This window comes from Ascaphus truei, chromosome 1 (assembly GCF_040206685.1).
Source record: "Ascaphus truei isolate aAscTru1 chromosome 1, aAscTru1.hap1, whole genome shotgun sequence".
In the NCBI taxonomy this organism is placed as follows: domain Eukaryota; kingdom Metazoa; phylum Chordata; class Amphibia; order Anura; family Ascaphidae; genus Ascaphus; species Ascaphus truei.
In genome coordinates this window covers 35155325-35180610 of record NC_134483.1, presented here as the reverse complement: position 1 = coordinate 35180610, position 25286 = coordinate 35155325, and the positions used below count along the sequence as shown (strand labels likewise).

At 45.6% G+C, this 25286-nt stretch overlaps 1 protein-coding gene across 2 annotated transcripts in view; it reads left to right on the top strand.

Annotated features, from left to right (window-relative positions):
- Positions 1-25286, top strand: part of MYO5B (myosin VB) — a 340466-nt gene that overhangs the window by 272388 nt on the left and 42792 nt on the right. For both annotated transcript variants that reach the window (XM_075586196.1, XM_075586185.1), the window contains exon 22: positions 20863-21099. In XM_075586196.1, coding sequence (XP_075442311.1) covers positions 20863-21099 — 237 coding nt within the window. The remainder of the gene's footprint in view (positions 1-20862; positions 21100-25286) is intronic.

The following is a 25286-nucleotide window of genomic DNA, read 5'->3' as shown; positions in this document are numbered from 1 at the left end:
ATTGTCAATAAACGCAAAGGTGTCCTCTTCCACAAATATGTTCCCCCCGTATTCTTAATAGTATCGCTATCTTGGAAGCCAGGATCACCCACATACATTTTCTTCAATGGGACAACCCTCCTAGGAGGAGGCATGGTTTTGATGGTGAATGTAGACCTTAAATATACAGTAGATACTCATGGGGTGGATTCTGACCTCGGCCCCTTATCTTCCTCCGCTTTGGTGGTGATGGCATCGTTGTTCCTTTCTCACTTTCACTCTGAGAGGTTACAATGTGGAAGAAATGCACAGCGACTCTTTCTGATGACAATTGAAAAGGAATTTGAAATGTAAATTACTATATTAATGGGAGTCATAATTAAGATCTACATCAGCTGTTCTCCGGGACCACCAGTGAGTCCTAAACACTTGAGTGGTGGTGTTCCCTGTTTTTGATCTCTCTCTTTCTCTGATTTATTTAAAAAAAAAAAAATATATATATATATATATATATATATATATATATATATATGTTTATGTATATGTTTTTTCAGGCAAAAGGTGACACGGTGTGCTCATTTGCATGTCTTTCCCCAGAATCCCTTGCTGCAGTGGAAACACTGTATGCTGGGTGATAATGGTGAAAGACAGGGTTGCAGATATGCCTAAGACATGTGAATGTGATCTTTTTATTTGCTATATGCAATACGGTGGAGGTTTCTTGTAGCCTTTTTCACCCACCATAACTTAAAACGTGTGTATATATATATATATATATATATATATATATATATATATATATATATATATATATTTTTTTTTTTTTTTTTTTTTTTTTGGTCTTCATGCAAAGTCTGCAGGCCTGCATGTCATCAGGCCTGTTGTTGTATACCATCTTGATTGCTGAGAAGAAATGCCATGCAATGTCTTGGGCTGATTGCTGGATGAAACTGCCAGTTCAGATGGGACTGTTTCCATTATTTTCATCTTTTACGTAAGTGTCTATATTTTGCCTGTTATTGTATAATCTGTTGTGTTCACCTTTATCAAGGAATAAATTATATTTATCATATCTAAGTCTCGTCCCAGTTCAAACCCAGGTATATATATATATTTATATATATTTTTGGTGTAAATTACAGCCTGTCACAAGCTACCGTGACAAGCTTGTAATTAAAAAGTGACACTGTGTGCTCATTTGCATGTCATTTCCCAGAATCCCTTGCTGCAGTGGAAGTGCTGTATGCTGGGTGATAATGGGGAAAGGCGGGGTTGCAGACCTGCCTAAGACATGCAGATGAGCATACAGCTATATTTGCATATTTGCTTTCCTGTGGAGGGTTTTTGTCACTTTTTTTACTCACCATAACTTAACTCAGTATTATGGTTTAGCCTATCCCATAGCCTCTCTTGCATTCCCAGTAAAATCAACCCCACACTGATGAGACCCATCAAGGTCGAAACAGCTGTCTGTGGGTGGTTTTCTGGGTATGCACCTTAACCCTGGCTGTGCTCAAAGCTGTGACCATGCAGCAAGCTTAAGCCTATAGGGAACCATGTTAAAAATGGTTATTGAGGCAAAAAGTGACACTGTGTGCTCATTTGCATGTCATTTCCCAGAATCCGTTGCTGCAGTGGAAGTGCTGTATGCTGGGTGATAATGGGGAAAGGCGGGGTTGCAGACCTGCCTAAGACATGCAGATGAGCATACAGCTATATTTGCATATTTGCTTTCCTGTGGAGGGTTTTTGTCACTTTTTTTACTCACCATAACTTAACTCAGTATTATGGTTTAGCCTATCCCATAGCCTCTCTTGCATTCCCAGTAAAATCAACCCCACACTGATGAGACCCATCAAGGTCGAAACAGCTGTCTGTGGGTGGTTTTCTGGGTATGCACCTTAACCCTGGCTGTGCTCAAAGCTGTGACCATGCAGCAAGCTTAAGCCTATAGGGAACCATGTTAAAAATGGTTATTGAGGCAAAAAGTGACACTGTGTGCTCATTTGCATGTCATTTCCCAGAATCCCTTGCTGCAGTGGAAGTGCTGTATGCTGGGTGATAATGGGGAAAGGCGGGGTTGCAGACCTGCCTAAGACATGCAGATGAGCATACAGCTATATTTGCATATTTGCTTTCCTGTGGAGGGTTTTTGTCACTTTTTTTACTCACCATAACTTAACTCAGTATTATGGTTTAGCCTATCCCATAGCCTCTCTTGCATTCCCAGTAAAATCAACCCCACACTGATGAGACCCATCAAGGTCGAAACAGCTGTCTGTGGGTGGTTTTCTGGGTATGCACCTTAACCCTGGCTGTGCTCAAAGCTGTGACCATGCAGCAAGCTTAAGCCTATAGGGAACCATGTTAAAAATGGTTATTGAGGCAAAAAGTGACACTGTGTGCTCATTTGCATGTCATTTCCCAGAATCCCTTGCTGCAGTGGAAGTGCTGTATGCTGGGTGATAATGGGGAAAGGCGGGGTTGCAGACCTGCCTAAGACATGCAGATGAGCATACAGCTATATTTGCATATTTGCTTTCCTGTGGAGGGTTTTTGTCACTTTTTTTACTCACCATAACTTAACTCAGTATTATGGTTTAGCCTATCCCATAGCCTCTCTTGCATTCCCAGTAAAATCAACCCCACACTGATGAGACCCATCAAGGTCGAAACAGCTGTCTGTGGGTGGTTTTCTGGGTATGCACCTTAACCCTGGCTGTGCTCAAAGCTGTGACCATGCAGCAAGCTTAAGCCTATAGGGAACCATGTTAAAAATGGTTATTGAGGCAAAAAGTGACACTGTGTGCTCATTTGCATGTCATTTCCCAGAATCCCTTGCTGCAGTGGAAGTGCTGTATGCTGGGTGATAATGGGGAAAGGCGGGGTTGCAGACCTGCCTAAGACATGCAGATGAGCATACAGCTATATTTGCATATATATATATATATATATATATATATATATATATATAAAAAGAAACAAATTTCAGCTTGCACTCAATGTACTCAAAAACATCAACAGGTGCCAGTCTCTAATAATAATAATTGAACAACATTACCATTCTCACGTCCAGTAAAGGAAGACTGCACTCAGATCAGTATAGGCAAAAAAAGTCTGTATTAGGCATCAATACAAAATGAACAGGCCGCCCAATCCGACGTTTCGGTTCCGGAGTGGAACCTTTCTCAAGGGGGGTGCCACTCCGGAACCGAAACGTCAGATTGGGCGGCCTGTTCATTTTGTATTGATACCTAATACAGACTTTTTTTGCCTTTACTGATCTGTGTGCAGTCTTCCTTTACCGGACATGAGAATGGTAATGTTGTTTTATAGATAGATATATTTATGTGATTTGTGTGGCAGAATAAAGATCTTGGAGCGGGCCTCGTGTACTATGGCCGTTTCATAGATGATATGATTTTCATCTGGGACGGAGAAGAAGCACAATTATTGGAAGTTCTTAAAACATTGGATGATAATCCTTTAGGACTAAAATTTACATTTAATATAGATGCCACCTCCATAGTCTTTTTGGATCTACTACTTACCACAGATGAAGATTTTAATATTATTACATCCACACATTTTAAGGAAGTCTCTGTAAATAATTATGTCCATGCTTCCAGCAACCATCGAAAGCAGTGGTTACAGAACATTCCTCTGGGGCAGTTTCACAGAATCAGGAGAAACTGCTCCAGAGACACTGATTTTGTCCAGCAGTCTGAACAACTTAGCCTCAAATTCAAACAAAAGGGTTATGATAGTAAACTAGTCTCTGAATCATTCAGGAAAGTCGGCTCTCTTGATAGATCAGAAATGTTGCAGACGTCCAAAAATAGGCAGGTTACATCTCGTCTGGGATATAGTTCACCAGTGATTGCGGACAATAATGTTAAATCCAGTTTGAGATTTATTACAACTTATAATCAGTCCCACAAAGCCATTCAAAAGATTGTGAGCAATCACTGGGAGATTCTCAGATGTGATCCACATTTAAAAAGTATTCTCCCTGATCGAGCATCGATTATCTACAGAAAGGCCAGAAGTATGAAAAGCATTATTGCCCCCACTAAATTGAAATCAGACAAAGTGACCAATAAATTGTTAAACAGTGGCCTAAAAGGTAACTATAAATGTGGACGAGGTAGATGCATTACCTGTAGACATTTGAAGATGGGGTCTGAATTCAGCTCTCCCAATAGAGATATTGTCTATCAGGTTAGAAATTTCATTAATTGTCAAAGTACATTTGTGGTGTATTGCATCCAGTGTGGTTGCGGGCTACGTTATATTGGTCGCACCACTAGGTCCCTCTGCACCCGTTTCCTGGAGCACAGAAGGAGTGTAATAAAGGGACTAACTGTTAATAGCATTTCCCGACACTATAAAATTCAACATAATCAGGACCCGAAATGTATGACAGTTATGGGCCTGGAATATATTTTACCTTGTGCTCTGGGAGGCGACAGATTCAAGATCCTGTGCAGACAGGAGACTTATTGGATCCACCAGTTAGGGACACTTACCCCTGGTGGACTCAATGAGTGCCTGGATGTAAGCACTCTAGTCTGATCTCCTTCCTCTTGGACTCTCGTCGCTCTGAACATGTGAGTTTATACATCAGCTCTCTCCTCTGTCCTCTTTTTTCTCCACTCATGCATCCTATCATTCAACATTCCAACCCACCCTTTCCATCCTCTCCTTCCTCCCACTAGATCCCTCCCACTCCCGATCCCTTTTCCCTCTCCCTTTCCCCTTCCATTTTTTTTTTTTTTTTTTCCCCCCCTTTCCCTCCCTCCTCACCATTCCCTCAGATCCTATTTTTTGGCATCATATAATATTCACCAGTACACTTTTATTGATAAAAACACCTTTCACTCATCCCTATTTTTGTGTTCATATTCATCTTCATTTTAAATTTTCATATTAGACACACCTTTTTCTTCTTATATAAAATTTTTTTTATTTTCATGTTTATTTTTAATATTATCATCCTTGTTTTATTCATTATATATATATACATTGTTATAAATAGGGATCACTTTTTGTACACATGTGTTGATAGATATTTTATTTTAAATCATATTGTTCATATGTGGTATATATACACAATGATACTCTTAGCTGTAGTCCTCCCAATATATCCATTTATGCAACTCCTTCTCTCTCCCAATATATCCCCTGGACTTTCTGTCTTGCAATACATTTTTCAATATTATGTCATTTAGTGTAGTACTTTATTAGTGTCACTTTTTGCTCCTATGTGTCAATTATAGGGATTCATCTGTTTTTTAATATGTTATTTAATTAATAATTGATAGAATAATATGGGCTATATGTGCCAGATGAATTTTGTCTGACAGTCCCTTTATCCCAATATATACATTATGTTTAATTTTTAAATTATCATTTTATAAGAGTGTAATTCAGTTTTTTAATTAATTATATACTTTAAATGTGTATTCCTTTATAACAACTAAGTTTCATAGATTTTTTAAACATTAAGTGTCAATTTCTATATAATATTGTCTGTAATCTGCTCTTTTAACAGTTAGTCATCTTGTGTATTTTTAAAGTTATAAGCGGCACCTTAGAAGCTTATTGTGAGTAGATAACAATCACCTGATGAATGAGTATTGAGGTGGTGGACTGGCTGTATAAAGGGGCAGGACTTTTACCCATGAATCATCAGCCCTTTGAGAAAGTCGCCGACTGGTGACGAAACGCGTCAGGGAAACTGAGAGCGCGATTACGTCACGAAGACACTGCGCACGCGCCTGAGGCCAGACACAGCGCGGGAAGAATACAGCGGCCATTTCGGAAGTGGAGAGCTGAATTTGGGCAGCAGATAAACGGTGTAGCGGCGTCCCTGGTATCCGGTTTGCAGCCGTCCTGATCAGTGGTCGGGAGGTGATTTTGCCCAGCAGAACCGGATGGTGGTGATATTATTCACAAACTGCCTTTTATATTCTTACATCTTGTGAGTTTGATTCCCCCCCCCCCCCTGTTCCTTCCCTTCCCCTATTTTAAATAAATATACAACAGTGTTATGCTATGGGGCGTGCGCTCTCTCTCTTTTTTTGCATATTGGATTGGGTGACTTATCTTTTTTATTCAGATGCCCAATACAGTTTTTCATGATTACTGAACCGAGTGCAGTCTTTCTTTACCGGACGAGAGAATGGTAATGTTGTTTTTCTATTATTTGAGACTAGCACCTGTCTATATGAACCAGTACATTGAGTGCAAGCTGTGATGTTTGTTTATATATATATATATATATATATATATATATATATATATATATATATCAGAAAAAACAATTACAGTAATAAGCGCTAAAAAGCTATATATGCAATAACAGTCCAATTAAGGATATTAATCAATACAATAAAGCCAGATAAATTGAAAAAAGGATATAGGGTAGATGGCTGAAATAATTCCTGGGGTCCGAGCAGAATTTTCTAATTTGTTAGATGGGGGCATTAATGGTGATAATTCCACTAGTGATGCACCACAATTCAAATCTCAATTTTATCAAATGGAGAACCTGTTAAAAAATGAGAGGCTCTCCGGGAGTTGGGTTATCCTGCTCCTAGTGCAGATCGGCAGTTACAGCTGCCCTTACCTGTCATAGGTTTTTCTACAAAGCGATTTTAAACACATTTGTTTGGGTGTGTGCATTTTTAAGGTTTCTTCAACCTGTCACTTGTATTAAATGGTAATACACTATGGGGCATGCGCTGCCGCTTTTTATATATATATATATATATATATATATAATCCATGTGCTGTGTCTTCTCCTGTCTGCGGATTATGGTGAAGTATCTCTGTATTAGCTTTATATGATATGTGCATTTGCCTACATGTTTATTTCCTACGGTGTAATTATTAATATGGAAGTGCAAAAGTTTCAGAACCCCTGATATAAAGTAGATTGCATTAGTGCTCTGAGATAACCACCCATTCATATGGTCATTCCTAAAGCCCGATGTGACCAGTGGTCTCTGAGGAGAGGTTTGAGGATCCCTGTGGTAGATGATTTATTAACTATTCAGAGCAAGTGTTTGTTCCTCTCATTTAACCTACATACCTTATGTAGCACCTGTTCCTCACTGCCACGGAAGTTCTGGCCACTACATGGGTGTTCCCTTGGTACTGTAGCTCACCTGCTGGTTCAGGAGGTCTGAGTGACTCTGCAGTTGGAGTTTGGGAGCAGCCACAGGGCAGGCTTTCTCCATCTCTTTACTGTGCAGCGCCTCCATCCCATGAGGATCCTACTGGGTGCAGATGGTCCCCACCGGCAATACTCCTCTCCTATAGCAACACACCATAGTTGGTCCAACGGCAGGTTTATTGCATAACAGCATGATCGTTCTCCAGCCCTGGAGCAGACCCCCGGGGCTTGAGGCCCCAAGAGCCACTCCCAATCTCCTTGACCATATGATAGGGAAAAGGGTATCACACTGTCCCATAATCAACCACCTCAATTTGGTGGAGTGTCGGCTTTTATACCGGGGGAAGGGCTTGTAACCCCGCCCCATAACAGGGCAGGTCCAGGTACTGACAGGCATCACACCATATACATGTGACCCAGTCAGTACCCTCCCCAGGTATGACACTAACTGCCGGTTTAGGCCAGCCCCAGTGCCCCTGGATAAGCAACATAGTACCCATCCAGGCTGCAACTGTAGGCTAGGCCCTGCACAGGAGTTTAACCCCAACACTGCCTGATCCTATCAGGATATAGTGTTGAGGCCAGTAGAAGGCTATAGCCAGGGGCTCTTGGCTACACTTACATAAAGATATTCAGTATAATTACATTTAACTCTCTATTTCCAAACATAAAATGCTGCTAAAAAAAAAGATAATTTTACTTGTGGGCTTTGTTGTAATTGTCATATTCTCTAGAAAGAAAACAAATGGGCTCTGTTATGATAAATGTAAAAAAGCCATAATTCTCTTAATTTTAAATGCAATGTTCTTATCAGGTGTAGTAGAATTCAAAGCAATATACAGCTCTTGTGTGCAGAAAGGAACTGGCTTTACAAGATTAATATTTCAGGCTTGGAACGGAACATCAGAGGCTCAAAGCTCTCGCAACCCCCCCTGTATCTCCCTGTTCATTTGTGATTCTGCTGCTTGGAACACAGCATGCTCAGTCTGGCGACAGAAAGAATTGAGTACAGTACTTCTTATTTACATTCCGCCGTAGCAAGCATTGTCTAATTGATTTATTATTTAGCATTGGTATCAAAAATCCTAAAGCGGCGCTCCACTCTGTTTTATATTCATGCTTTCATATCAGAAGGGAATCAGGGGAATTTTATTGTCTGCTAATATTTTATGAAACCATCCTGAATGTAGAGACCTGGCGAGATTAGGATATTTAGGTTTGTTTTAATTGTAGTGGTCATTACAGACTTTCCTTATTGTCCACAATGTTAAAGCAGCATTGAAATTCTGGACACCATCATAAGCATTCTGCAAAAAAGTAGCTCAATAGAGTACTCAGCATTTCCAACTCTACGGAGGATATGTATAAGGCTGGGGCCATAGAGGGGTGAAGAGTTCCGAGCCGCGCTGACGCTGAGGCTCGCCTGCTGAAATCTGCGTGATTTCATGCCCATGCAGGCGAGCCAGCGGGCGCGATCGGAGGCGGGGGGAGACTGAGGGAGGCGGGGCAGTGACGTCGCTGGGCCAATCGCCCGCGACGCGTCGACGTCACGGCGCCGAAGTCACGGCGCCGTGACGTTGACGCAGCTCCGCGCTGATTGGATGTTTTCAGCCGACAGCGCGCTGAAAAACAGCTTGGCTGTCGGCTGAAAACTCCAGCGCCTCAGCACGCCTGCGGACGCTCGCGTGAGCCCCCTCTCAAGGCATCCTCATTGAGGATGCAGGGGCTCAGCGCTGAGCGTCCGCATGGCTCAGCGCGGCCTGTCCTTCTATGGACTCGGCCTAAAGTGTTGCAAACTGGAGCAATGCCCCCACAAACACTCCACCTCTCTTTTCGGCAGTGTATCAAGGAACTGTGCTTCATTTCTTGTTCAAAATTGCCTCACTTGGGGAGTGGTTATTATAAGGAGGAGATAGGGGAGCAGATTATGCAGTAATAATAATATGTCTCAGAAGTGTTTGCGTCAAATAAATCCTTCCTTCCCCATCTGTTTTCCCGTCCCTTCCTTCCTTCCCCATCTGTTTTCCCGTCCCTTCCTTCCCCATCTGTTTTCCCGTCCCTTCCTTCCCCATCTGTTTTTTCCCTCCCTCCCTTCCTTCCCCATCTGTTTTCCCCTTCCTTCTCCATCTGTTTTCCCCTCCCTTCCCCATCTGTTTTCCCCTCCCTTCCTTCCCCATCTGTTTTCTCCTCCCTTCCTTCCCCATCTGTTTTTCCCCTCCCTCCCTTCCTTCCCCATCTGTTTTCCCCTTCCTTTCCCATCTGTTTTCCCCTCCCTTCCCCATCTGTTTTCCCCTCCCATCCTTCCCCATCGGTTTTCCCCTCCCTTCCTTCCCCATCTGTTTCCCCTCCCTTCCTTCCTTCCCCATCTGTTTTCCCCTCCCTTCCTTCCCCATCTGATTTTCCCCTCCCTACTTCCTTCCCCATCTGTTTTCCCATCCCTTCCTTCCCCATCTGTTTTCCCCTCCCTTCCTTCCCCATCTGTTTTCCCCTCCCTTCCTTCCCCATCTGTTTTTCCCCTCCCTCCCTTCCTTCCCCATCTGTTTTCCCCTCCCTTCCTTCCTTCCCCATCTGTTTTTCCCCTCCCTCCCTTCCTTCCCCATCTGTTTTCCCCCTCCCTCCATTCCTTCCCCATCTGTTTCCCCTCCCTTCCTTCCCCATCTGTTTTTCCCCTCCCTCCCTTCCCTCCCCATCTGTTTCCCCTCCCTTCCTTCCCCATCTGTTTCCCCCCCCCCTCCCTTCCCTCCCCATCTGTTTTCCCCTCCCTTCCTTCCCCATCTGTTTTCCCCTTCCTTCCCCATCTGTTTTCCGCTCCATTCCTTCCCCATCTGTTTTCCCCTCCCTCCCTTCCTTCCCCATCTGTTTTCCCCTCCCTTTCTTCCCCATCTGTTTTTCCCCTCCCTCCCTTCCTTCCCCATAGTTTTCCCCTTCCTTCCTTCCCCATCTGTTTTCCCCTCCCTTCCTTCCTTCCCCATCTGTTTTCCCCTCCCTTCCTTCCTTCCCCATCTGTTTTTCCCCTCCCTCCCTTCCTTCCCCATCTGTTTTCCCCTCCCTTCCTTCCTTCCCCGTCTGTTTTCCCCTCCCTTCCTTCCCCATCTGTTTTCCCCTCCCTTCCTTCCCCATCTGTTTTTCCCCTCCCTCCCTTCCCTCCCCATCTGTTTTCCCCTCCCTTCCTTCCCCATCTGTTTTCTCCTCCTTTCCTTCCCCATCTATTTTCCCCTCCCTCCCTTCCTTCCCCATCTGTTTTCCCCTCCCTTCCTTCCTTCCCCATCTGTTTTCCCCTCCTTCCTTCCCCATCTGTTTTCCCCTCCCTCCCTTCCCTCCCCATCTGTTTTCCCCTCCCTTCCTTCCCCATCTGTTTTCTCCTCCCTTCCTTCCCCATCTGTTTTCCCCTCCCTTCCTTCCCCATCTGTTTTCCCCTCCCTTCCTTCCTTCCCCATCTGTTTTCCCCTCCTTCCTTCCCCATCTGTTTTCCCCTCCCTTCCTTCCTTCCCTATCTGTTTTCCCCTCCTTCCTTCCCCATCTGTTTTCCCCTCCCTCCCTTCCTTCCCCATCTGTTTTCCCCTTCCTTCCTTCCCCATCTGTTTTCCCCTCCCTTCCTTCCCCATCTGTTTTCCCCTCCCTTCCCTCCCCATCTGTTTTCCCCTCCCTTCTCTCCCTTCCCTCCCCATCTGTTTTCCCCTTCCTTCCTTCCCCATCTGTTTTCCCCTCCTTCCTTCCCTCCCCATCTGTTTTTCCCTCCCTTCCTTCCCCATCTGTTTTCCCCTCCCTTCCTTCCCCATCTGTTTCCCCCTCCCTTCCTTCCCCATCTGTATTCCCCTCCCTTCCTTCCCCATCTGTTTTCCCCTCCTTCCTTCCCCATCTGTTTTCCCCTTCCTTCCTTCCCCATCTGTTTTCCCCTTCCTTCCTTCCCCATCTGTTTTCCCCTCCCTCCTTCCCCATCTGTTTTCTCCTCCCTTCCTTCCCCATCTGTTTTCCCCTTCCTTCCTTCCCCATCTGTTTTCCCCTTCCTTCCTTCCTTCCCCATCTGTTTTCCCCTCCCTCCCTTCCTTCCTTCCCCATCTGTTTTCCCCTCCCTTCCTTCCTTCCCCATCTGTTTTTCCCCTCCCTCCCTTCCTTCCCCATCTGTTTTCCCCTCCCTTCCTTCCTTCCCCGTCTGTTTTCCCCTCCCTTCCTTCCCCATCTGTTTTCCCCTCCCTTCCTTCCCCATCTGTTTTTCCCCTCCCTCCCTTCCCTCCCCATCTGTTTTTCCCCTCCCTCCCTTCCCTCCCCATCTGTTTTCCCCTCCCTTCCTTCCCCATCTGTTTTCTCCTCCCTTCCTTCCCCATCTGTTTTCCCCTCCCTCCCTTCCTTCCCCATCTGTTTTCCCCTCCCTTCCTTCCTTCCCCATCTGTTTTCCCCTCCTTCCTTCCCCATCTGTTTTCCCCTCCCTCCCTTCCCTCCCCATCTGTTTTCCCCTCCCTTCCTTCCCCATCTGTTTTCTCCTCCCTTCCTTCCCCATCTGTTTTCCCCTCCCTCCCTTCCTTCCCCATCTATTTTCCCCTCCTTCCTTCCCCATCTGTTTTCCCCTCCCTTCCTTCCTTCCCTATCTGTTTTCCCCTCCTTCCTTCCCCATCTGTTTTCCCCTCCCTCCCTTCCTTCCCCATCTGTTTTCCCCTTCCTTCCTTCCCCATCTGTTTTCCCCTCCCTTCCTTCCCCATCTGTTTTCCCCTCCCTTCCCTCCCCATCTGTTTTCCCCTCCCTTCCCTCCCTTCCCTCCCCATCTGTTTTCCCCTTCCTTCCTTCCCCATCTGTTTTCCCCTCCTTCCTTCCCTCCCCATCTGTTTTTCCCTCCCTTCCTCCCCCATCTGTTTTCCCCTCCCTTCCTTCCCCATCTGTTTTCCCCTCCCTTCCTTCCCCATCTGTATTCCCCTCCCTTCCTTCCCCATCTGTTTTCCCCTCCTTCCTTCCCCATCTGTTTTCCCCTTCCTTCCTTCCCCATCTGTTTTCCCCTTCCTTCCCCATCTGTTTTCCCCTCCCTCCTTCCCCATCTGTTTTCTCCTCCCTTCCTTCCCCATCTGTTTTCCCCTTCCTTCCTTCCCCTTCCTTCCTTCCTTCCCCATCTGTTTTCCCCTCCCTTCCTTCCTTCCCCATCTGTTTTCCCCTCCCTTCATTCCCCATCTGTTTTCCCCTCCCTCCCTTCCTTCCCCATCTGTTTTCCCCTCCCTCCCTTCCCCATCTGTTTTCCCCTCCCTTCCTTCCCCATCTGTTTTCCCCTTCCTTCCTTCCCCATCTGTTTTCCCCTCCCTTCCTTCCTTTCCATCTGTTTTCCCCTCCTTTCCTTCCCCATCTGTTTTCCCCTCCCTCCCTTCCCCATCTGTTTTTTTCTCCCTTCCTTCCTCATCTGTTTTCCCCTTCCTTCCTTCCCCATCTGTTTCCCCCTCCCTTCCTTCCTTCCCCATCTGTTTTCCCCTTCCTTCCTTTCCCATCTGTTTTCCCCTCCTTTCCTTTCCCATCTGTTTTCCCCTCCTTTCCTTCCCCATCTGTTTTCCCCTCCTTTCCTTCCCCATCTGTTTTCCCCTCCCTTCCTTCCTTTCCCATCTGTTTTCCCCTCCTTTCCTTCCCCATCTGTTTTCCCCTCCCTCCCTTCCCCATCTGTTTTCCCCTCCCTTCCTTCCCCATCTGTTTTCCCCTTCCTTCCTTCCCCATCTGTTCCCCCCCCCCCCTTCCTTCCCCATCTGTTTTCCCCTCCCTTCCTTCCCCATCTGTTTTCCCCTCCCTTCCTTCCCCAATCCCTCGTCCTCCATTTTACCCTTTTTTACCCACAGGTGTCTTGTTTACACCTTCAGTAATTGCTTCCCCTTTTTTTTGCAATGACTGTGCATCTAGATCCTGTATGTTATGTTCGCTGATATGTGTTCACAATAAATTCAATATTTTTGCTGATCATCTCATTGAGTTCTGGGAACCATTCCTTTTGTTAGTATTGCTTGGGAGGGGTTAGGGTCCCCCTTTGTTCCCGTTGCACCGCATCTTCACACCTTTTTCTCTTATATATACTTGTTGAGTGCTGTCTACCCCACAGATCTATGAGAAAATACTTGTAGCATTTTTTTTTTTAAACAAAACCATTTTTAATGTATTTTAATGTAACAAGCATTTTTGTTTCTATAGCAACCATAAAGTCACATCCTCTTCCCCTTCTGAGTCAGGCTCTGGCACACCCCCTTCGCCCTCTCTCTAGCAGTGCACCAATTGTATCTAGTGCCTGCCTGGTCACATGATCTTCCACACATAACTTTGCATTTTGGATAATCTTATGCAGCTCTAACAGTGATATAAAGAACCCCCGAGCCTAATCTTCAGCGATCGATTACAGGAGAACGGAGTGATCAGCAACTTGTCTAATCACTTGTCAGTGTGCAGATTGTATTGATGCACATATTGAATGGAAATATATATATATTTAAAAAGGCAGCTTGAACTGCAGCTTTAACACCCAAAAATCTGTTGTAGCAAAATGTGTCAGAAAATGTAAATACTCTCTCCAGAGCATGCAACAGTTCATTCAGAGCCCCAAAGCACTACTTACAGTATGAAAGAATTGTTTAATATATATATATATAGAAATGCAGTGCTTAGATTAGAGGAAAAAAATGTATTACAAGAACATACAGTTACAATAAATGCAGAATAGTTTAAAAAAAAAAAAATAACAGCATAAAACAGAAATCCCTATACAGTACGTTACCATATATCATAGGGTTTCCCCAGAGAGGTCACTGGCGTAGAAATATGAAAATTGAAGTGTTTGATCCCAAACAAACCGCTGTTGAATTCTGATTTTCATAATACCTTGCTAAGACTTATGTACTATTTTCCCCCATTGAAACAAGATAAGCCCAACTCTGTCATAAATCAGCTGCTAGGTTGACGGTATTACGACTTAGAAAAAACCTTGCTCTAAAAAGACATTTAAAACCTGAACTCAATATATAAACTCACTCCTAACTTCCTTTCTCTAATACTTAGACACACGTGAGTCATATCAATAGATTCAGGCCATTATGACGGGTGTAACAAGACTAATGTTGACGACCTTGCTTCGAAAATGGAGTGGCAAAATGGATATCTGTTCTTGGCACCTCTGAGCCATGTAGGGTGTGGGCTTATTGCATGCGTCTCCTTGCTACGATTACAGATATCTGAACATTATTCTCTAGAGTAGAGGTTTTCACCGGATATTCTCATTTTTTTATCAATTCGCTCTTTTGTGGAATACTTACTTAGCTACGCCCCCTGAACCTTGCAGAACCCTCCAGAGAATGTCTATAACTTTAAAAGGGTCTTGTTAATAAAGATGTCAACAGAGCTATATTTGAATCCCATCTCTGGCAAAACAACTGCCCTTATCTCTTGATTCCATCAGCCCCATACAACATATATTGTACTTTAAGTGGACCATCAGTGATAACCCACCAAATAAGCCCTCTCTGGACACACCCAGAAAAGCCTTGACCTACGGTATAAAAAACCCAATATATTGTATTTTTTTTTAAACAAACGGTAACCACATTAACCTTTGAAGCACCAGATTGATTCAAAAACATAATATTCCCCACCATTTTCCTTGCAGGGTGTTACCTGGTAAATACTTCTCTGAGTTAAAGGGCAGCGGGAGCCGAATTTCAGGCATGGAAATATTCTGCAGGTGGTGCTGCTTTTCATGATCATGCAGTTGTTCAATATCATTATATACTGTTGTAGCCCCCCTCCCCTTTGGGGACTACTAGGTAATATAAGGGGCTAACATCCTTAATGGGTTAACTGTGTGCGATCACTCCGGTTTCTCTCCTCCCCATCATATGATGCAGGATGACTATGCAGTATGTCTTGTGACCAATGATTTCACTATAGGGAGATAGAAGGGTATATATAGCGTCTCCCAATGTTCTAGAAACAGGTTCCTAAGAGTTCAGACTGAAGCCTCACCGTGAGTCCTATAAATAGTTTGTGTGTATAGTCATGTGTATTAAGGATGTCCTGTCACCATTTATTGTTTTCAGTTAAGGAACATACTCTAAGTGAAAAATCTAACTAAAAATGAACCCTACAACTCAGCGCTTCAACCTATAACTATCCGTGATTAGTGAATGAACATAAAAAGTGTAAATGACTGATAATCTCAAAATTCGTGAATGATTGGTAAAAGCTGCCCTTGGGATCCCTCCAGGCAAATATCTCACAAATTCGCAATCCAGATAACAAAAATACAAAACAGTGGGACCCCCGGCGCTATGTCTGCACTTTACCCTTGTCCATAAGTGATCACAGTCCTCTTGATGTTTTGCAGGTAGGTACAAGGCAATAGGTGTTGATTGGCCCCTTGATAGTCCTCCTAATAACAAATATACAAAGAGAAACAAACCATTGCGCAGTAGCAAGTACTAGGTAACAAATCTTTTGGACAAACGGCAATGCCTACTTACAAGAACATTTCTTGTTGTATTCAATTGAGAGAATCTGTTCTTTAGCTTGCCTCTCCTCCTTGACCTCACGAATCCCACGTGTAGTCGTCACTCTATTAGCTGCAGCTCTAATCTCTCTCAAAAAGTGTGTTCATGCCGAGCACGCGCGTTAACACCGCAGGGATCACGAACCACTACAGGAACAGTGGAGAGAGCCATCTACACCAATTTGTCCACTGTCATTCTCTCTTGGGGAACTACGGTGGACATATGAACATTTCCATTGTAGAGACTAATGGAGTGACGACTACACGTGGGATTCATGAGGTCAAGGAAGAGAAGAGAGGCAAGCTAAAGAACAGATTCTCTCAATCGAATACAACAAGAAATGTTCTTGTAAGTAGGTATTGCCGTTTGGCCAAAAGATTTGTTACCTAGTACGTGCTACTGCGCAGTAGTTTGTTTCTCTTTGTATATTTGTTATTAGGAGGACTATCAAGGGGCCAGTCATTACCTATTGCCTGGTACCTACCTGCAAAACATCAAGAGGACTGTGATCATTTATGGACAATTCTATGGACAAGGGTAAAGTGCAGACATAGTGCCGGGGGTCCCACTGTTTTGTATTTTAGTTAAGGAACATGCCTTATACAGTTACAGCCCATAGTAATGGCCCAAGGTTGTTCCCTGGCTAGAAGAGGAGTGAGCATGTGCTCAGACATGAGTTGTCCGAGTAGAAGCTTTAGACTAAGAATGCCGTGCACCGAAACGGGATAGTGATGCCAGAGATTAGTGTGTTCCCCACAAGGGTCCACCTAAAATAGGGTATTATCAAAGCTATGCAGGAGATTGCCAATCTAATCCATACTAAGGGAAACAAGCGTAAGTACCTGCCCAGCATAGGAGTGAGAGCTACCAGGGGAAGAAGCACAGAGTAACCACATTGTTTGACACCAGTTAATTTCTAAAGTGAAGTCTGTCTTTTGTATGGCAAGCATTATAAAATAGATGTGAATAAAGCTCTTGTTTGTGCAATAAAAGTTCCTGGCGCTCATCATTATTCTATCTGCATAACCACATCCATTCTGCACCGACCCAGCACCCTAAAACGGCAAAACAGCAAAACAAGTGTGAGTGAAATCTTTCCCTTTCTTATTTTAAACTACGTTCGTAAAATAATCTGCACCATTGAAGGGGTGTGTTGTGCTTTTCTAACCCACTACAGGATTGTCTTGTAGAGTTTACTGGGGTTTTTTTTTCTCTCTTTCTTCCTCCTGTGACTGTTTAGAATCCATTGAAAACTTGTACAGAACGTTGTACCCCCCCAGCTATAAGCAGAATTATGCACGACAGCTGATAGAAATGCTTCTGCAGCCAGTTTTATACACGCACAATCCCAGCAATCTCTAACCCCAGTTTTATACACCCCGTTATAAATGGAAAGGGTCACTGATTAAGGCATGAGATTAAAGCAGATTTTTTTTCATTCTTATGTGTGACATAAAAGTGTTAATCTAACATAATAATAGCTCTTCGCAAAACTACAATGGCAGAGTTAACTGAGACCAGCACGGCATGTTTAGTGGTTTGTGTTTTTGTTAAGCTTGGACACCTTTGTGACCCAGACAAACGAGCAGCACAGGTCAGACGTGAGTATCTACTGTAGGAAAGGGGAAGCCTTTTTTTTTTTTAAATCTCGGCAGGTCACCACTTCAGTATGGAGACCATACAATGGAAATTCAGCAGACTGCAAACACTTGTCAGCTACATTTCTATCCTGATGGTTTTTTCCTCGCCCGCTCTATTAGAAGGGCTTCTAAACTTCATGTAGCATTATTAAACCTACAGTAATTACCGCTAGCATTCCATTCAGCTCACTCTATGACCCATCACATACTCCCACATTGATCTCATTCTTATTGATGGTGCTGCCTGTTTTTGGATTCTGTGTAAAGTTGGAGCCTTTGTTTTCAATCTGGCAAAGGGAAGTTCAGCATGACATTTGATTTTGACATCTGTGATGTACATGCTGGTAGGTGTTCGAGCGGGGGTATCCCACCCCTTTTTATTGCATGGATAACATGGAGATTATGTTACACACTCTACCTAGCTCATAGCCAGATCAACTCTTGATTGATGACGTTGAGAGGTTTGCAGAGGAGTGTTTGCGCACGGCCCACACTTTTTGTGGCAGGGATAACATTGTGATTGTGTGTGCTGGAGGTGTATTCTCCACCTGGGGAGGTAACACAGTTCTGCTCTTCATCGATTGAGGGAATAGCTCCAGTGGGTTCGCATTACGCTGCTTCTTGCTACAACTTTCTAACCACATTATTGTGCATTCCAGCCTTTAAAGCAGCAGTGCGAGCTGCCGTTTAAAAAAAAAGAAAGAAATACAATTTCCATTTAATATCTGTATCAATACAATCTACACAATGATAAGTAATTAGCTAAGTCGCCGCCGATCGATCCGTTCTCCTGTGATCGATCGGTGAAGATTTGGCTCGTGGGTTCACTGAATGGCTGTCAGTGCAGCAGAAGAGGACCAAGCATGCAGAGTTCTGTGGGGAAGATCATGTGACCAGGCAGTCACTAGATACAATTGGTGCACTCCTAGAGAGAGGGCAGGGCTCAAAAAGGGATGTGCCAGCCTGTTTCAGAAGAGGAAGGGGATGTGACTTTGTAAATGGTTGCTATAGAAACAAAAAATGCTTGTTACATTATAATACATTAAAAATGTCTTAATTTTTTTTTAATGCTACAAGTATTTTCTCATAGTACAGAACTGATTTTATTAAAAAAAAACACACATGTAGGATATTGCTTGAACTGCAGCTTTAAGGGGTTTATACTGTACGATGTAAAAAATAATGCTGCTGCACAAGGAAATTCACATTGGCATATTTCATTTTGGTGCATGTAATTTATTTTAGGATTGTTATATTTCCTTTTGCTAAAGAAGTCATCTACTGTTTGTAATGCATGAAACCATTCTGTACTACATGGACTGTAAGCTCTTTGGGGCAGGAACTCTGTTATTTGTATACTTATTTTAAAGATTAGACGCAAAGGGGGTTATTCATTAAGCTGCAATAATGGCAACTGGTGCTCTATGCCGCAGGGGTGCGCAAACCTTCCCCGCTTTGCTCTCTCCCTCCCATCCTTACCTTGTCTTCAGCATCAAATGATGCAGCGGGGTCTCATTGCCATGGCGATGCATCGCCAAAGACAAGGTAAGGGACGTTGCAGAGGCCTCATGCGATCCCCCGGCATTTAATTTAAATGCCTTGGGGAAGAGCGCGGGGCCTCTGTCCCCCTCTCTCTCCCGTCCCCTTCTCTCTCCCGTCCCCCTCTCTCTTCCGTCCCCGTCTCTCTCCCGTCCCCGTCTCTCTCCCGTCTCCCTCTCTATCCCGCCCCCTTTCTCTCCCGCCCCCTTTCTCTCCCGCCCCCTTTCTCTCCTGACCCCCTTTCTCTCCTGACCCACTTTCTTTCCTGACCCCCTTTCTCTCCTGACCCCCTTTCTCTCCTGACCCCCTTTCTCTCCTGACCCCCTTTCTCTCCTGACCCCCTTTCTTTCCAGACCCCCTTCTCTCCTGACCCCCTTTCTTTCCTGACCCCCTTTCTCTCCTGACCCCCTTTCTCTCCTGACCCCCTTTCTCTCCTGACCCCCTTTCTTTCCTGACCCCCTTTCTTTCCTGCCTCCCTCTCTCCTGCCTCCCTCTGTCTTGCCTCCCTCTCGTCTGTCTCTCTCTCTTGCCTCCCTCTCTCTCTTGCCTCCCTCTCTCTCTTGCCTCCCTCTCTCTTGCCTCCCTCTCTCCTGTCTCCCTCTCCCTCTCCTGCCTCCCTCTCTCTCTCCTGCCTCCCTCTCTCTCTCCTGCCTCCCTCTCTCCTGTCCCCTTTCTCTCCTGCCTCCCTCTCTCCTGCCTCCCTCTTTCCTGTCTCCCCCTCTCTCCTGTCTCCCCCTCTCGCCTGTCTCCCCCTCTCGCCTGTCTCCCCCTTTCTCCTGTCTAACCCTCTCTCCTGCCTCTCTCCCTCTCCTGTCTCTCCTGCCTCCCTCTCTCCTGCCTCCCTCTCTCCTGCCTCCCTCACTCTCTCTCCTGTCTCCCCCTCTCTCCTGCCTCTCTCCCTCTCCTGTCTCTCTCCCTCTCCTGTCTCTCCTGCCTCCCTCTCTCCTGCCTCCCTCTCTCTCTCTCCTGCCTCACTCTCTCCTGTCTCCCCCACTCTCTCTCCTGTCTCCCGCTCTCTCTCCTGTCTCCCGCTATCTCCCTCTCTCTCTCTCTCTCCTGTCTCCCTCTCACTCTCTCCGGTCTCTCTCTCTCTCTCCTGTCTCTCTCTCTCTCCTGTCTCTCTCTCTCTCACCTGTCTCTCTCTCTCCTGTCTCCCTCTCTCTCCCGTCTCCCTCTCTCTCCTGCCACATACAGTACTTGCAACTTACTGTGTGAAATGCAATCTTGCATATTATTTAACACCATATGAATACTTAATTTTGTGAGATATCTTCATTTGAATACAAAATGTGCATATTGCACGATTTATACAACATACATATACATTTATGCAAGAACTGATGAATGAGTACGGTGAGATGTCTTTCTGACACGATGCCACTCTGTCCAGCGTCCATGTTTTAATGCAGTGCTGCTCAGTATTGTTTTTATATTACATGGGAAGGGTGGGGGGGGGGGGGGGGCTTGGATCTGATCCACAGACCCCCAACCCCTAGGAATCCCCTATTCCTTGAGATAAAACATCCTATGTCCACTGGGCAATAATAGTTGTAAAACAGTTGTAAAACTATTTTTGTGAGCTCCTAGGATTGGCTTGTTTCTAATTCAGCTCGGATCGCCACATGTAACAATAACTTGAGTTACAGTTTAAGTATGAGACATGGTAGGGAGTGTCCTTCACTGAATCCATGCTCCAGTTGGGACTGCACCTACAGACGTAGCCCCTTGTACTTTCCCTGCGGTCAGGGTGTTTGGCAATCAAGGCCAAAGGAAGCCACTGTGGCTACCTGTGGTGCTTCTCCAGAGCCGAGGGAAAAAAACTTTTCTAATGGATCTTGTGAAAATTAGTCAGGCCACATCTGTATAAGACTGATAACAATGGTATGTTTAAGAGCGTGACTGCGAGACAGGAAGATTTTCACCCCAAATGATGGTGAATTGATAGGCCTGTCTACTGCCTCCAAAGTACAGTATAACATGAAAGACAAGATGGTTCCATGTTTGTAATGTAACCTTTTGCTGTTTTGTGCAGAATAAAGATTACAAGGATATGAAGGGGCAGCTAACTGCACTGACTTCAGTGCATTCTGTCGAGGTGGAAAAACTGCAGAAGGAACTTGAGAAGCAGCGACAGAATCAGCAGGACGAGAACCAGCTCACCAGCTTACAGGAGGAGATTGAGCGTCTAAGAGCTGAACTGGCCAAAGCACACAGTGAGAGGAAGATTGTGGAGGACACGTACGTGAACGAGAAGCAGCATCTTCAGCAGGTTTGTGGAATGAGGCTGGAGTGGGAGCTTAGTGGTAAGAGCACAGCTTTGAATGGGGTGAACTTCACATCACTCACCCCCTGCACCTCACATCACTCTCCCCCCTTGCACCTCACATCACTCTCTCCCCTGCACCTCACATCACTCTCCCCCCTTGCACCTCACATCACTCTCCCCCCTTGCACCTCACATCACTCTCCCCCCTTGCACCTCACATCACTCTCCCCCCTGAACCTCACATCACTCTCCCCCTCTTCACCTCACATCACTCTCCCCCCCTGCACCTCACATCACCCCTCTGAACCTCACATCACTCTCCCCCTTTGCACCTCACATCACTCTCCCCCTTTGCACCTCAAATCACCCCCCCTGCACCTCAAATCACCCCCCTGCACCTCAAATCACCCCCCATAAACCTCAAATCACCGCCCATGCAACTCAAATCACCCCCCATACACCTCAAATCACCGCCCATGCAACTCAAATCACCCCCCTTGCACCTCAAATCACCCCCCCTTGTACCTCAAATCACCCCCCCTTGTACCTCAAATCACCCCCCTTTGTACATCCAATCACCCCCCATGCACCTCAAATCACCCCCATGCACCTCCAATCACCCCCCTTGCACCTCCAATCACCCCTCTTGCACCTCCAATCACCCCCCATGCACCTCCAATCACCCCCCCCCCCCTTGCACCTCCAATGACCCCCTGCACCTCATATCACCCACAGGGCCGCCAACAGAAATCATGGGGCCCGGGACAAATGAAAGGAGCAGGGCCCCCCCCCCCCCGAACCCATAGCGCACCTACCACGAAAAAATATCTTTTAGCGCGCAACTTTTACTTAACTGTTTTCTTATTGTGATCTTTTCTGCCCCCCTCTCTCTCCCTTCTGCCCCCCTCTCTCTCCCTTCTGCCCCTCTCTCTCTCCCTTCTGCCCCTCTCTCCTCCTTCTGCCCCTCTCTCCTTCTGCCCCCCCTCTCCTCCTTCTGCCCCCCCTCTCTCTCCCTTCTGCCTCCTCTCTCCCCCCTCTCACTCTCCCCCCACCCCTTCTCCCCCCACCCCACTACTCCGTTTGCCCCCCACGCCAGCAGCCCGTTTTACACCCCCACCCCTGAACCAGCCCGTTTTTCACAACCACCCACCCCCCCCCCCCACCCCTGCACCAGCCCGTTTTTCACAACCACCCCCCCCACCCCTGCACCAGCCCGTTTTTCACAATTGCACCAGCCCGTTTTTCTCACCCACCCCTGCACCAGCCCGTTCTTCACACCCACCCCTGCACCCGCCCGTTTTTCACACCCACCCCTGCACCAGCCCGTTCTTCACACCCACCCCTGCACCAGCCCGTTTTACACCCCCACCCCTGAACCAGCCCGTTTTTCACACCCACCCACCCCCCCCCCACCCCTGCACCAGCCCGTTTTTCACAACCACCACCCCCCACCCCTGCACCAGCCCGTTTTTCACAATTGCACCAGCCCGTTTTTCTCACCCACCCCTGCACCAGCCCGTTCTTCACACCCACCCCTGCACCCGCCCGTTTTTCACACCCACCCCTGCACCAGCCCGTTCTTCACACCCACCCCTGCACCAGCCCGTTTTTCACACCCACCCCTGCACCAGCCCGTTTTTCACACCCACCCCTGCACCAGCCCGTTTTTCACACCCACCCCTGCACCAGCCCGTTTTTCACACCCGCCCCTGCACCCACCCGTTTTTCACACCCACCCCTGCACCAGCCCGTTCTTCACACCCGCCCCTGCACCCGCCCGTTTTTCACACCCACCCCTGCACCAGCCCGTTTTTCACGGCTGCCGCATCCTCCTCATGCTGCTGCCCCCGCGCACCGCAAAACCTGGGGGCAGGGAGGGGGGGGGGGGGGAAGGAATTGCCGCCATTTTTTAAAACGGTTTTTAAAAAGTATTATTTATTTAATTAACTAACTGGCGCCCGGCCGGAGTCATCGCGGGCCGCACAGAGAGGCCAGGCGGGCTGCGGGCCCGTATGTTGTGCAGGCCTGTCTTAGACTAACATAAGTCTCCTTTCCTGAGCATTGTCATATACTCAGAATTAGCCGTGAGAGCTGACATATTGTTGGGTTATGCACGTGAAAGCTTCATATCTGAGTGTGCCTGCGCATCAGTAATCTAAGCAAGGGTAAAAACAAGGCAATCCTAGTACAGGAATTCATGTGATTCCCATTGAAACTTCCAGCTTTTGAGACTACTGTATCTGATTCTTCACAGGCCACTTCACTATGTAGGCAGTGCAGGGAGAACAAACTCGCCCTGCTTTGTTACCCGTTTTAAGAAGGTTCACTCCTTTTAAAGCTTTATTTTATATTTTTTTAGAGAAACGTAAGAATAAAACCTTTTTTGTGTTACTTGTTTTTTTGTATCACATGAAGTGGCGAAACCACTATTTCATTTCCCCTCCAAAAAAAACACCCCATAAAGTTTAACGTACAAAACTTTGTTGAAAGTGATATATTCACCAAGAAAGATAAACTGGCACACAAGTGAAAGCTCCTACGTGGAGATCTCTGTATCTCCTCTGACTTGCATTAGGTTTAGGAAAATGTTATCAGCGGAGAATCACACAGAGATAAATACCCCTCCCCACTATATGTCAGGGGAATCACCTCTAAATAAATACTCTCCCCACTGTATATCAGGGAGAATCACATATAGATAAATACCCCTCCCCACTATATGTCAGGGAATCACCTCGAAATAAATACTCTCCCCACTGTATATCAGGGAGAATCACATATAGATAAATACCCCTCCCCACTATATGTCAGGGGAATCACCTCGAAATAAATACTCTCCCCACTGTATATCACGGAGAATCACATATAGCTAAATACCCCTCCCCACTATATGTCAGGGGAATCACCTCTAAATAAATACTCTCCCCACTGTATATCAGGGAGAATCACATATAGATAAATACCCCTCCCCACTATATGTCAGGGGAATCACCTCGAAATAAATACTCTCCCCACTGTATATCACGGAGAAATACCCATCCCCACTATATGTCAGGGGAATCACCTCGAAATAAATACTCTCCCCACTGTATATCACGGAGAATCACATATAGATAAATACCCCTCCCCACTATATGTCAGGGGAATCACCTCTAAATAAATACTCTCCCCACTGTATATCAGGGAGAATCACATATAGATAAATACCCCTCCCCACTATATGTCAGGGGAATCACCTCGAAATAAATACTCTCCCCACTGTATATCACGGAGAATCACATATAGATAAATACCCCTCCCCACTATATGTCAGGGGAATCACCTCGAAATAAATACTCTCCCCACTGTATATCACGGAGAATCACATATAGATAAATACCCCTCCCCACTATATGTCTGGGGAATCACCTCTAAATAAATATTCTCCCCACTGTATATCAGGGAGAATCACATATAGATAAATACCCCTGCCCACTATATGTCAGGGGAATCACCTCGAAATAAATACTCTCCCCACTGTATATCACGGAGAATCACATATAGATAAATACCCCTCCCCACTATATGTCAGGGGAATCACTTCGAAATAAATACTCTCCCCACTGTATATCACGGAGAATCACATATAGATAAATACCCCTCCCCACTATATATCACGGAGAAGCACATCTAGATTAATACCCCTCCCCAGTCACGGAGAAGCACATCTAGATAATGTAAATATCCCTCCCCACTGTATATCAGGGAGAATCACATGTGGATAAATACTCTCCCCACTATATATCACAGAGAAGCACATATAGATAAATACTCTCCCCACTATATATCACGGAGAAGCACATCTAGATAAACACTCTCCCCACTATATATCACAGAGAAGCACATCTAGATAAATATTCCCCCGATGAATATTGGAAAGTAGCACTTCTAGATAAACACCCCTCCCTACAAATATCAGGTAGAAACACATCTAATTACAGTAAATACTCTCCCCACTGTTTATTACACAGAAGCACAGCTAGATAAATACCTTTCCCCACAGTATATCAGCGAGAAGGACATTAAACCCCTCTTTACTGTATGCCAGAGAGAAGCACATCTAAATAAATACCCTCGCCATTGTATATACAGTAAGGGCAAAGCACATCTAGAGAAAATACCCCTCCCTACTGCATATAAGGGGGAAGCAC